At 55.9% G+C, this 13,273-nt stretch overlaps 1 protein-coding gene across 1 annotated transcript in view; it reads left to right on the forward strand.

Annotated features, from left to right (window-relative positions):
• The window catches only part of RRP12 (ribosomal RNA processing 12 homolog), a 28,026-nt gene that overhangs the window by 7,416 nt on the left and 7,337 nt on the right, over window positions 1-13,273 (forward strand). The window contains exons 10-27 of the mRNA XM_024563194.3: window positions 130-221; window positions 1,926-2,037; window positions 2,244-2,341; window positions 3,781-3,895; window positions 4,871-5,013; window positions 5,253-5,374; window positions 6,271-6,335; window positions 6,432-6,594; window positions 7,028-7,182; window positions 7,446-7,513; window positions 8,062-8,155; window positions 9,358-9,516; window positions 9,658-9,738; window positions 9,958-10,063; window positions 10,258-10,365; window positions 10,852-11,009; window positions 12,735-12,826; window positions 13,011-13,172. Of these exons, the coding sequence (XP_024418962.2) occupies window positions 130-221; window positions 1,926-2,037; window positions 2,244-2,341; window positions 3,781-3,895; window positions 4,871-5,013; window positions 5,253-5,374; window positions 6,271-6,335; window positions 6,432-6,594; window positions 7,028-7,182; window positions 7,446-7,513; window positions 8,062-8,155; window positions 9,358-9,516; window positions 9,658-9,738; window positions 9,958-10,063; window positions 10,258-10,365; window positions 10,852-11,009; window positions 12,735-12,826; window positions 13,011-13,172 (2,093 nt within the window). The remainder of the gene's footprint in view (window positions 1-129; window positions 222-1,925; window positions 2,038-2,243; window positions 2,342-3,780; window positions 3,896-4,870; window positions 5,014-5,252; window positions 5,375-6,270; window positions 6,336-6,431; window positions 6,595-7,027; window positions 7,183-7,445; window positions 7,514-8,061; window positions 8,156-9,357; window positions 9,517-9,657; window positions 9,739-9,957; window positions 10,064-10,257; window positions 10,366-10,851; window positions 11,010-12,734; window positions 12,827-13,010; window positions 13,173-13,273) is intronic.

Raw genomic sequence — 13,273 nt, forward strand, 5'->3', positions numbered from 1 at the left:
GTTCCAGGGCTGCTTGTGTAGGCCTGCCACTGGGACCGGCTGGTGCCTAGGATGGTAGGGGTCATTGTCACTGGGCTGCTGCTGAACGCACTTGCTCAGACACCTGCTTATTTCTTGTCTCGTCTCTAGGCCTTGTACGACTACGTTCCCAGTGAGAATGACTTACAGCCCCTGCTGGCCTGGCTCAAGGTCATGGAGAAAGCACACATCAACCTGGTCAGGTAAGGTGAGGTGGAGGGGCGTCCCAGGGCCTCCAGGGAGGCTACCTGCCCTGCAGTGCAGATGGGAGGGAAGACATCTGGAAGCTGGAGAGGGGTTCAGCTTTCTGGGGGTGGCGGCAGTTCCACGTTGAGTGTCCTGCAGACCACCTCCTGTTTTCATGAGGCACAGGGCCGGGTAGCACAGCCTGTGTTAGCCAGGGCTGATGCCTTTCCTCCCAGAGCGCTGACCAGGTAGCTTCGAGGATGGGCCAAGAGTATTGCCCCCTCAGGTGGGGCCTAAGTGTCGTCCTAATGTTGTCACCCCTGGCTGTCATCCTGTGCAGTTGGTTTCCTTCTCAGAGGATGTCATCCACTTGCTGCAGGTCTATCCCACTCCTGACCTGGGTTACTGGTCCCCTCCTCTGGGATCATCCTGCAAACCCAGTTTCTGCTTTGTGTTTCCATGATAACACTCACAGTTGAACTTGGCCATTTAATAGCAGTAGCCTCTTGATAATTCCACTCTTCCCAAGTAAGGCTGAGAAGAAAATAGGTGCATCTACTGGCGACTTGCATTTTGCCTGGAGGGAGGCCCTCTAAGGCCCCTGAGGCTCCACCCTGCTATGGTTATCCTCCCTTCCACTGAAGGGTCCCCGTTGGCCTGCTCTCCCCCGTGCACCAGGCTGGATTCTGTGCTTCTTTATGTCACCACGATTACCTCTGCCCCGTGAGAATGGTCTCAGCCCATTTCATAACCCAGAAGCTGAAGCACTGTGAGCCAGCTAGTCATGAGGCTAAGGGGCACGGCCAAGTCTGCCAGGCCCATGCCTTTCCTGCACCCAAACCACCTGTCTCCTGGAGGTGCTGGAAAATGGCAAAATAGCCTTGTCCTCCACTTCTCAGGATTTAGCCTACCGACGGACTCCAAAGTTGTGTCGGGTGGATGTCCCAGGATGATGTTGTAGCACCGTGGGTAATGGCAAAAAAACCCTAGAGTCAATCTAACTGTGCCGCAGGAGGGGGCTGGTTAAATGGAAACAGTGAAATAGTAGGCAGCCATTAGAAATAACTGAAGTAAGTGTGTGCATGCTGATGTGGAAAGACCTCCAAGATGGACTGAGGAGAAGCAAGGTGCATAACAGCAAGGGCGGTGTGATTATTTGTCCACTCCGGGTATGAATGCTCACCCCTCCCTCCACTAGCTGGGTGGCCTTGGGCAAGTTACTTGACTTCTCTGTGTCTTAGTTTCCTCATCTATGATAGGGGAATTGTAATAAGACTTAATCTCAGTTTTTGCAAGGTTTCAGTTTTTTTGTTTGTTTTGAAGGGTTTTGTTTTTTTTGCAAGGTTTAAATTAATGCATGTTACATTAGTACTTGAGAAGTGATGTTATATAAATGTTAGCAGTTGTTATTATTTTATATGTCTGTATATGTATAAAAACTGGAAGAGCACTAGAGAAACTTAACCTTGATATTCCCCTGGGAAGTGCATCTGAGGGTCAGCTGGGAGAAAGGTGTGGTAAGGAAGACTTTAATTTTGTACCCTGAGGACCTGTTTTGTTGTTACCACCAGCTGTTGTTATTACCTGAGTGACAGCACTTTTTTTTTTTTTAATTGTCCACAGGAAGGGCCCTGTAGAGCTCCCCAGATAAGTGACTGGTGCTGGACATGGGCCATCTAGGTCCCCCAGGCAGGCCCCACAGAAGTTTTTTGTCTTGATAGGCTGCAGCGGGACCTGGGCCTGGGCCACCTCCCTCGCTTCTTTGGAACTGCGACGACCTGCCTCCTCTCCCCCCACTCACAGGTGGTGACAGCTGCCACCCAGAGTCTCCAGGTACTGCATCCCCTCACCCTGAGCCCCAGCTTTAGCGGGAGGAGCAGAGAGCATAAGAGGTCCTGCCAGCTGCCTCCAGCTGCGTCCTGGGAGGAGGTTCTTGAGTAGAGTAGGCTTCCTAAAAGCTTCAGGGAGCAGGCACCTAGGCGGGCTGAGTGGCACGGGGGGCTGCCTTAGGTCCAGATAGCTGTGGCCTCTTTTTGCAGGAGATCCTGAAGGAATGTGTTGCTCCTCACATGGCTGACATCGGCTCTGTGACCTCCTCAGCTTCAGGCCCTGCCCAGTGTGTCGCCAAGATGTTCAGGTGAGAACAACGTCTGAGATAAGAAGGTATAATGTGTACCTTGTAGAAGGTTCCTCATAGTGAGAAGTCTCCGCTTGTCACTTCCTCTGGGCCATGCCCACAGTGCCAGAGCAGCTGCTGTGATTCGAGCACCGGCCATGTGCCATGTGCCAGATGCCAGAGTGTGGTGCTCCTGAGTGCGGACTGTCAGACCAGTCACCTGGGGCACGGTCCTCTACCTCAATAGCTCAGGGTCATCATCAGTTAAAAGGGACTAACACAGCCCTGGCTGGTGTGGCTCAGTGGATTGAGCACCGGCCTGAGAACCAAAGGGTTGCCAGTTTGATTCCCAGTCAGGGCACATGCCTGGGTTGCGGGCCAGGTCCCCAGCAGGGGGCACATGAGAGGCAAACACCCACTGATGTTTCTGTCCCTCTCTTTGTCCCTTCCTTCCCCGCTTTAAAAATAAATAAATAAATCTAAAATCTTTTTTTTTTGAAGGCACTAACACAATAAGGATTAAATGAGGAAACTATGTGTGAAGTGCTCAGAACAGGACTTGGTACGTAGTGAGGCACTCAGTAGTGAGACGCTCAGGACTACTAGGAGTCCAGGTTCTAGGAGATAGGCATTGACCCCTTTTATAAATGGACAAGCCGAGGCCGCTCTTCATCATATGCTGACGTGCTTTCCACACCTCCGAGAGGAGCCATTCACAAACTCGGCAACTGACCGCCCTCACCCTCCTGGTGGGCAGTGTGGAGCCTTGGAGCACCAGGCATACCAAGTGGTCCCAAGAAAGGGGCCAGGAACCTTGGTATCTCTGCTGGGTCGCTGCTCAGCTCCAAGGTGTGGTGCTTTCAGTACTACGCCTTGTGAGGAAACGGGCCCATTTCCTGTGGACACATCTGCAATGAAGTTTCAGGAAAACAGGAATAGAGCTGCACCACCCCTAGCCCATCCTTTTCCCCATACTGACCCCCATTGGCCATTCTTGCTTAAAGTCTCCAGGGGGCTAGATTTTGGGAGATGGAGCGGACCAGGGTGTGCACATGCTGGATGGGGTTGGCAGCTGGGCCAGCCATCCCTAGTGCAGCCTCCCTGTTCTGCTTAGACTCCCTGTTCTTACCCTGCCGTCCCACTTGGGGTCAGACCAATAGAGCATGGGACAGTGACAAAGCAGGTAACCCTGGCAGATTATTTTATCTCTGAGTTTCACCATCTGAAGATTGAACAAATAACCTACCTCACATAAGTTTAAGTGCCAGGATTACATAAATTAAACTCTTAGTATGGGGAGCAGTGTGGGCACCCCAGAAATGCTAGTTCTCTCCCCTTGGCCTTTCCTGGGGCCCTGCCCTTAGTGGCCGGCTGGTGGTCTGTAGCTCATGGTGGCAGCATTAACTTCCTGGTTGGGGCTGGGGTGTGGCTGTGGCCCTGACAGCCTGCTCCCTTGGCAGGGCAGTGGAGGAGGGACTGACGTACAAATTCCATGCGGCCTGGAGCTCCGTGTTGCAGCTTCTGTGTGTCTTCTTCGAGGTGTGTGGGAGGCAGGCCCATCCTGTGATGAAGAAGGTGAGTTGGGGGGCCGCTGGGGCCTGGGCAGGAAGTGGCACTTGGTCTTTTGGACTGTGGGCTCCTAGAAGGGGCCTGTGGCTCTGTTATCTGTGCCCTTCAACTCTGCCTGCCACCACAGTGCTCATAGCAGGTGCCCAGGACTGTGTCTCCGGGAAGGTGACTGGGCCATCATGGGAGGAACAGGAAGAGGGGCAGGATCCCCTTCATCTCTCACTAGTGTTGAGTGGATTTGATGGTTTTGAATAGGGAACCAGTATGATTCTCTCACCCCTACCTGGATCCTCTACTTTTTAATTCTCTACATTTTCTGTAATGAACAAATATATGTTTCGATGAGCCTTAGGTGTCAGGGAGGTGACTGCAGCCCAGAGTGAATCACCTAAGAATCAGGGCGGAGCTTAGGGAGAGGGTGGGACCCGAGGACAGACCCCAGACAGACGCCTCATCGCTGACCCGCCCCCTCCCTTCACCTGGGATGGCAGGCTCCCTCGGGGGGCCGGACCTGGGCTCTAGCAGGTGAGGTTGGCAGACTGGGCTTTCTAGGAGAGGTGCATGAGGAGTGAAGCTCAGGGAGGGGTTCTGGAGACTGTGCTGAACCAGAGGGTGCGGCTCTGTCTCGAGGGGCAGCCACTCCTCAGTGCCTGTCCCTTTGCTACTGGTCACACAGATCTGCCTTTGCCAGACTTTTCACTTTTCACCATAAACTAGAAACCTACATTTGTATGTAAAGTCTCCTAATTTTTAGATGTTACTAAGGAACACAGAATTTTTCTTTTTAATCCTGGGACATTGGGGAGGGATAAAACACGTCAGTGGGTTACATTTGGTTACTGGTTTGTGACCTCTGACCCGGAGCTTAACCTGGGCTTATGCTCCTGACTTCATCATCCTGAGCCTTTGGCTCAGACTCAGCCACGGGTGCTCGCTCTGTGAGCACATCTTGACGTATAATCTCTCATCTCTTTGCTCCAGTGTCTCCAGTCCCTGTGTGATCTGCGCCTCTCCCCTCATTTCCCCCACACAGCAGCTCTGGATAAGGCAGTGGGGGCTGCGGTGGCCAGCATGGGGCCTGAGGTGGTTTTACAGGCTGTGCCTCTGGAAATCGATGGCTCTGAGTAAGTATGATTCTGGTTGGCTTCTGTACAGGCTCCAGGAGGGTCAGACAGCTTGTTCTCCCCCAGGAGGGTATCCACTCCTTTGGGTGAATTCTCCACGTGCCATGTGGGGGTCAGCGAGAGAGGCAGAGCAGAGCTTGACGTGCTCCTCAGCTCAGCAGCGGGCGGACATACTGTTGGGTATGCTGCCCTCCGGGCTGTCACCTCCTCCTCACTGGGCCTTTCCTGCCTCCTCCCAGAGAGACTCTGGATTTCCCACGGAGCTGGCTGCTGCCCGTCATCCGGGACCACGTTCGGGAAACTCGACTTGGTTTCTTCACTACTTACTTCCTGCCCCTGGCTACTACCCTGAAGGGCAAAGGTATGGGGTCGACCACAGTCCTGGGGCTCAGCTGGGAGGTGCTGAGAAAGGCTCCTGCCTCGTCCAGCACCCCAGTCCTAGGACATTAGGCAGCCTCCCTCTGTCAAACAGGTGGCCAGCCTGTGCTGGAGAGTCTCAGAGGGGCTGTCCCTCCCCCCTGCCTGTGGCAGGCAGACACTGGCCTCCTCTCCCACTAAGAAAGTAATCACACAAGCCCACAGCGATTTACACGTGTGCAGAGATGTTCCTAGCAAACTGCGAGCACAGCCCCACATCCGTCAGCGGGTTTCCGTGAAGCTCGTTATGGTGAAGCCCACCGTGGAGCGGTGTGGCTGTCACAGAGAGGCCTTGCGGGGGCGTGTTCGGAGAGGGCGTGTGGAACAGACTAGATTCAGATCTCCGCTGAGCCACTCCGGTTTGCTGACTTTGGGCAAGTTTATTCAGTTCCTTTGGGTCTGCTCCTCGTCCATAAAACGAGGATGATAATTACTACTTGAGGATTAAATGAAATAATCATCAAAGGGCTTATTATGTAGCCTGGTACATAGAAATTGCTCCATAAATGTTACCAACTTAATTTTAATTGTCAAATAAAACGAGGTCTCCGAACACTACATGTATAGTGCAGTCCCGTGCAGCTTCCTGAAAGTGTGCGTGTGTTGTTAAGGCATTGCAGGTCAGAAGAGATGGCCGCTTTCCCTGGGGGAGTACGGTTGTGGGGAGACGGTGCTTTCTGGTTTATGCAGGTCTTTTTCGGTTTAAGAAGGAACAGTTTCAGTGGGGAGGAGGGAATCACCGATATTGTCCTTGTCACTGGGCCTTTGGTTTGGGTGAAAATGAGGCCTGGTGGCTAGGAGGGTGCCCCGGGTCACGTTGTGTCCTCTGTCACACTCCAGCAATGGACCTGGCCCAGGGGGGCAGCATGGTGGAGTCCAAGATCTACGACACGCTGCAGTGGCAGGTGAGGGGTCGGGTCACTTGCGGGGATGTGGGTTGGGCAGTGCAGGGCTGTGGGTTGCTGGATGTCATTCTCCTTTACCATCCCCTCCCTCCCCAGATCTGGACCCTCCTGCCCGGGTTCTGCACGAGGCCCACAGATGTGGCCACTTCCTTTAAAGGGCTGGCGCGGACTCTGGGCACAGCCCTCAGCGAGCGCCCAGACCTGAGGGTCACGGTGTGCCAGGCCCTGCGCACTCTCATCACCAAGGGCTGTGAGGCAGGTACATGTGGACTCTGGGGCCGGGGGCTGGAGGGAGGATGGCTGTGATGGCACGAGTCCCCTCACCCTGTCTCCTGGCCTGCCAAGGCTCATTGTCTGAGCCACAGTTTGTTCTTTGCAAGGACCTGGGGCTTCTGCTGGGGACCCAAGGACGCCAAAAACTGCCCCTTCCTCTCTTTACTCCCAGTGTGGTGACGGCTGGGGAGTTATCCCGTCAGCATGGAAGGGTGTCGCTGCTGCCAGGACAGGAACGAGGGGGGAGCGCAGCCCATGGTGGCACCTAGTTCTCTTTGCCCTGGCCTCAGCACCTCCTGTCCCGTAGAAGCCCCACATCCGTGGTGCTGCCACGGGTCCTCCAAAAGGATGCTTCTCTGGGCTGCAGCCTGCAGGGTCATCTCCTGCCCTTTCCATGCAAACTTTGATCCTCTTGCCAGAGGCTGACCGTGCCGAAGTGAGCCGTTTTGCCAAGAACTTTCTGCCAATTCTCTTCAACCTGTATGGACAGCCTGTGGCAGCCGGGGACACCCCAGCCCCTCGCCGGGCCGTGCTGGAAACCATCAAAACTTACCTCACTATTACCGAGCCTCAGGTGAGGTGGTGAACAGGGGAGGAGTGCTCTCAGGTGGCGAGGGTTGGGTCGGGTGTACTAGAAAGGCCCAGGCCGTACTCACCAGGGCTCAGTTGGGCGTTTGCCATCTGGAGAACAGGAGACCAGGTGCCATTGGTGGTGGCTGGGCCTGGCTTGGGCTTGAGGCTTCTAAGCAGGAGCAGGAGGAGGTGTAGCTGTGTGACCTGCTGCCGCTCTCTGTTTCTGCCTTCAACAACGCCCTCCTCTTCCCTTGGGGCTGCCAGCTAGTGAATGGTTTCCTGGAAAAGGCCAGCGAGAAGGTGCTCGACCCTGCCAGCTCTGACTTCACCAGGTAAAGTGCCCCATTTGTGCTGGGGCAGCCCAGGAAGCTAGAGGGTGTGTCTAGCAGAAGCCCGTGGATTCTCTCTGGAATAATTTAGGAAAGGCTTGAGGTACTGACTGTTCCAGCTCTACTGCAAGGCCTGACCAAGTCCTTGCTGTAGCAGCAGTGCAGCCTTCTAGGGAAGGATGAGGGCCCTGGAGACTCACTGTCCGGGTTCAAATCCCATGGGCTGTGTGGCCTTGGACAAGTTACTTGTCCACTCTTTGCTTTGTGTCCTCAGTCTGTACGACGGACATGCTCACAGTGCCTACAGCAGGGTTGCTGTGGGAACTGAAGGGGTTAACACTGGTAAAGCTCCTGGAGCAGTGCCTGGCCCCTGACGACAGGCATTTAGGGGCAGGCTATGATTATCATTCACAGGCTCCTTGGAGGCTCCTTGTCCTCCTCATCCTGACTTCTCCCACCTGCCCCTCACCCAGTAGACATAAAGACACTGTTAGTCTGTGCCCTTCTCCAGCCCTCACTAAGCTCCTCCTTGGTCTCCTGGCCTTGAGTAGATTGTCTGTCCTGGACCTGGTCGTGGCCTTGGCCCCTCACGCTGATGAAGCTGCCATCAGCAAGCTGTACTCCACCATCCGGCCCTACCTAGAGGTGAGCCCTGGAGCTGGGAGCCCCATGCAGCCACACCTGGGGGAGGAGTGGGTACCTTGGCAGGGTGGGGCCTGTCTTCTAGTCTTCATCCCTTGCTGCTGCCCAAGATCAGGTCTTCATCTGCTTTCTCATGGTGTGGCTGCTCTCTGTCCTCTATGTAGCCTGTCATGTTGATGCCAAAGTGACTAAAACGCGCAGCCGTGCTTAGGCCTCATCTGCCGAGGTATCTCCGGGAGAAGTGAGGCCGTCCTCCTTTGCCTGGATTGCTCACTGGGCCAGCCCAGCCCAGCCTGATTTTCTGTCTGCTTACTCCCACCCCTGGTTCCCCCATCCCCTGCCACCACTCTGGCCTCTTTTAACTGTTTCAAGAGTTCCAGATATAATGGGCCTGTTCTCTGCCTTTGCACGTGCTGGGTCCTTTGCTGATATGCTGTGGCTAGTTACCAGGCAAAACTCAGGCCAGCAGTGACCCCCTGAAAGCTGTCACCACTGCGACAGTTTAATAAGCAATCGCTCAACAGTGTGAGAAGTGCTGTGGGGTGGAACGTGCAGGCAGACCCAGAAATCCAGGGCAGGGCCGCCTAACCTCAGGAGAGGTGTCCCAGGGGAGTGACAGAGAGCCTTTGGAACAGAAAGGGGTGAGGCAAAGAAGGAGGGACAGTAGAAAGATGAGCAGGCACAACAGGCCTGGTGCATTCCAGGCACTGTGAGCCCGTGCTGCTTGCGTGAGGGTTTCTTAGAGGTGGGTCAGGGGAATGATTGGGAGGCTGGGTTGGCTTCTCTCCCTGCAGCGTCTCCATGTGGCATAGATTTAGCTGCTTTTAAAAAAGAATTTTTTTTAAAGATTTTATTTTTTTGGAGAGAGGGGAAGGGAGGGAGAAAGATGGAGAGAAACATCGATCAGTTTCCTCTTGCACTCCCCCAAATGGGGACCTGGTCTGCAACCTAGGCATGTACCCTGACTGGAATCGAACTAACAACCTTTTGGTTCATAGGCTGGAACTCAGCCCACTGAGCCACACCAGCCAGGGCCAGAGTTATCTGCCTCTCGGTGTCCATACTCTGCTGGCCCTCTTGTCAGACCCCGTGAGCTCCAGAGTCAAGGCCAGCTGCTTTGGAGCCCCTCCAGTGGTGTCATCGGATGGGTGTGGACCTCTAGCCTCCCCTCTTCACCCATCCCTGTCCCCTGTGTGCCCTCCTAGAGCAAGGCCCATGGGGTACAGAAGAAGGCCTACCGTGTGCTAGAGGAGGTGTGTGCCTGCCCCCAGGGCCCCGGGGCCCGCTTCGTGCAGAGCCACCTGGATGACCTGAAGAAGACCCTGCTGGACTCGCTGCGAACCACTTCCTCTCCTGCCAAGAGGGTGAGGACTCCAGGGGCAGCCCCGCTCTGCCTGAGGGAGGACAGGTGACACCAGGAGAGGACCACTGTGGAGATGCTCCGTAGATTTCAGAGACTGGGGTGGCCTTGAGGGGTCCTGACCATTGTCCCCCCTGTCCTGCAGCCCCGTTTGAAGTGTCTTATACATATTGTGAAGAAGCTTACAGCTGAGCATGAGGAGTTCATCACTGCCCTTGTGCCGGAGGTTAGGGGTGCAAGAGAGGGGTGTATGTGTGTTTTGGGGATTCCTTGGGTTGTGGCTCCTAAAGGCCTGTCGAGATCAGGGGAGGGCAGTATTGGGGCTGGGGGTGGATTGGATTCACTGCCCAGAAGAGGAGGTCCCCTTACCTGTCCATTCTGCCCCAGGCCACTAGCCCCAGGGTGGCCAGCTCAGGAGGATGAGCTTATGGGAGTGTCTGGGCAGGTGATCCTGTGTACCAAGGAGGTGTCAGTGGGTGCTCGGAAGAACGCCTTCGCCCTGCTGGTGGAGATGGGCCACGCTTTCCTTCGGTTTGGCCCGAGCCAGGAAGGTGAGACCTGGGCGACGTAGGGCTAGGGTGGATGCTCTGCTCCCAGGCCTGGGGAGCACCCTGTAAAACCACTGGCTCTGGACCTGGGCAGGCTGCCCCTGTCTGGCCAGCATCCCCCTCCCTGGTGGGCCTGAGGCACAGCGTGTGGGCTGGGCTCTGCCCCGTGTAACTTGTCCCGCCCTCTGCCCTTCCAGAGGCCCTGCAGCGCTACCTTGTCCTGATCTACCCCGGCCTCGTGGGCGCTGTCACCATGGTCAGCTGCAGTATCCTGGCCCTGACCCACCTCCTTTTCGAGTTTAAAGGTAAATGCTGTTTCTTGAAGGCCTGGGAAGCCTGCCCTCAGAGTAGAAAAATGCCCAGGAGGTCAGGACAGGGTGGCTTCCAGATAGGGAAAAGGTCAGGGGAGGGTAGAAGAAAAGCTGGAACTAAGCCTGGCCATCTCCCTTCTCTGCTGCCCAGCACAGCCCTCCCCGCAGCCGCCTCCCATCCCGTTCTCAGAGTGGGTCAGAGGGGGTGGGTCTCCTGCCCACTGTCGGTCCTGGTTCTCCCTCTTACCAGCAAGTTTATGATCCTCTTGGAACCTGACTCTTACCTCTGAAATGGGGGAGAAAAGCGGCACTTCCTCCTGGGGTGGCTGAAGGACCAGAGGAGACACTCCATGGAAAGTGACCAGGACCGGACCAGGCACACGGAAGTCCCCAGTGTTAGCTCTTACCCTGTGACCCGGAGGGTTTCGGGTCTCGGTTGGGGTCTGGGCCTCTCTGACAGTGGCCCTCTGGCCACCACAGGTCTGATGGGGACCAGCACGATGGAGCAGCTGCTAGAGAACGTGTGCCTGCTCCTGGCCTCCCGCACTCGTGACGTGGTCAAATCAGCACTGGGCTTCATCAAGGTGGCCCTGGTTGTCATGGATGTGGCACACCTGGCCAAGCATGTGCAGCTGGTGGTAAGTGCCCCTTTCCATTCTGTGGGTGGTAGCATGGCCTCTGGGCTGCCATTAAGGAACCAGTGAACTTCAAGGCCAGCAAGATTCAAACATTTTTTGTAGCTACACACGATCTTGTGTAACAGAAGGTCATGCAGGAGCCCTGGAAGGAACCAGTAGGGAAGGGCCTGCCTGGTGGAGGAAGGGGCACAGTGCCCAGGCTGCTGCTTGGCCCCCCCACCTCGGCCCCTCTGCTGAAGCAATGGCTCTACAGGACAAAGACCAGTAGACAGGGCCATCCCTCACTTTGTAGATGGGGAAACTGAGGCCAGAGATTGCCCCAGGTCACAGTGCTGGAGACAGCAGCCCTGGGAACAGAACCCAAAGCTCAGGAGTAAGACTCTGAGCTCTTTCCTGGCAGAGCCCCCCTCTCTCTCTCTCTCTCTCTCTCTCTCTCTCTCTCTCTCTCTCTCTCTCTCTCTCTCTCGCTCTCTCTCTCTCGCTCTCTCTCTCGCGCTCTCTCTCTCTCGCGCTCGCTCTCTCTCTCTCGCTCTCTCGCTCTCTCTCTCTCTCTCTCTCTCTCTCTCTCTCTCCTCGCTCTCTCTCTCTCTCTCTCTCGCTCTCTCTCTCTCTCTCTCTCTCTCTCTCTCTCGCGCTCTCTCTCTCTCTCTCGCTCTCTCTCTCTCGCTCTCTCTCGCTCTCTCTCTCTCGCGCGCGCGCTCTCGCTCTCGCTCTCGCCTCTTGCATTCTGACCATCTGGGTTTGAATGCAAGGCTCCTCTGGATACCCCTGCTGGGCTGCAGGAGGGCCTGCAGAGCCCTCTGGTATTGGGCCCCCTTGCCCCCTCCTGCCAGGCCTAAGGCATGTAGCAAGCTGCATCTTTCAGACCCTCTTGCTGCAGTGTCCACTGCCTCAGTTTCCCTCTACCTGCTGGGTGGAGTTGCATCAGACCTCCAGGGGGGTCTTGCTTGTCTTTGTTTCTGGCCTTGGGTTTAGGCGAGAAGGGACAGTTGAGAGAATAGCCAGCCCCCAACCTGCAAAAGCCTGCAGCCTAACTGGAGACCAAAGATGGGAGAACAGCCAGAGCGGGGATCTGTTCTAGAGTTAGGAGAATTGATAAAAAGCCCGTCAAAGGGTTGATGGGGCCCTGTCCCCCAGCCCCATTGAGAGACACTGTAAATAATGTTTGCCACTCATGCGTTTCCCAAACCAGGCCACGTGAAGGCTTGAGCGCAGTCCAGTCAGAGATTAACTCAGGGTGACAGAAGGGACGTACGAAACCAAGAGAAACCTGGAGGGGGGCATGGGGCGGGCAGAGAAAGGGCCACGGAATTGGGTAGATCTGGGCCAACTCCTTTCTCTGTGGCCACTTGGCAGCCACTTAACCCTCTCCTTCTGTTCCCCCAGTTTTCTCGTCTGTAAATTGGGGGTGATGATAATATCTGCCTCACTGGGTTGGTCTAAGGATTCGCTGAGACATGTGCGTGAGGGTTCAGAGGACTCTTAACGCTGTGATCTGGGCATTGCAGTTAGCGATCATCACAAAGGAGGGCTTTGGGGAAAGGTGGGGGCTGCCCAGGCTGTGGAGCCTATGTGGACCAAGGGCTGAGCCAGGAACAGGGCCATGCCTGCCCTCACCTCTTAACCACACTTAGTCCCCAGATATCCCTGTTCTGGACAGCAGTGCAGGGGCAGGCAGGGTGGGGGGGCGCCCTCCCCCTGACACCCTGGTGCCCTGCCCTGCAGATGGAAGCCATTGGGAAGCTCTCGGACGACATGCGGCGGCACTTCCGCATGAAGCTTCGGAACCTGTTCACCAAGTTCATCCGCAAGTTTGGGTCTGTGCACTGAATGGGGGAAGGAGTTGAGGGGTTTTCATCCCACCAGGAACCCTGCAGAGAAGGGGCTGGGCTGGGGGACCAGTCTCTCCCATGTGGCTGCAAGGGCTCTGGCTATACACCTGCTATTTCTGATGGCGCGCTCTGACCAGTGCACCTCACCTGCCCTTTGCTGCCCCCTCAGGTTCGAGCTGGTGAAGGGGCTGCTGCCTGAGGAGTACCACAAAGTCCTGGCCAACGTCCGGAAAGCCGAGGCCCGGGCCAGGAGACACCGCTCTCTGAACCAGGCTGCTGAAGAGGAGGAGGAAGAGGAGGTGGAGGAGCCCGCCCAGGGCAAAGGTGACAGGTGAGACCTGAGATGGGGCCTTGGTGGTCTGGTCTTCATCGAGCCAAAGCCTGCCCAGAAGGTGTCCAGCTGCCTCTGTCTGTCTTGGGGGTGCCCTGACT

Source organism: Desmodus rotundus, chromosome 4 (assembly GCF_022682495.2).
Source record: "Desmodus rotundus isolate HL8 chromosome 4, HLdesRot8A.1, whole genome shotgun sequence".
Lineage (NCBI taxonomy): Eukaryota > Metazoa > Chordata > Mammalia > Chiroptera > Phyllostomidae > Desmodus > Desmodus rotundus.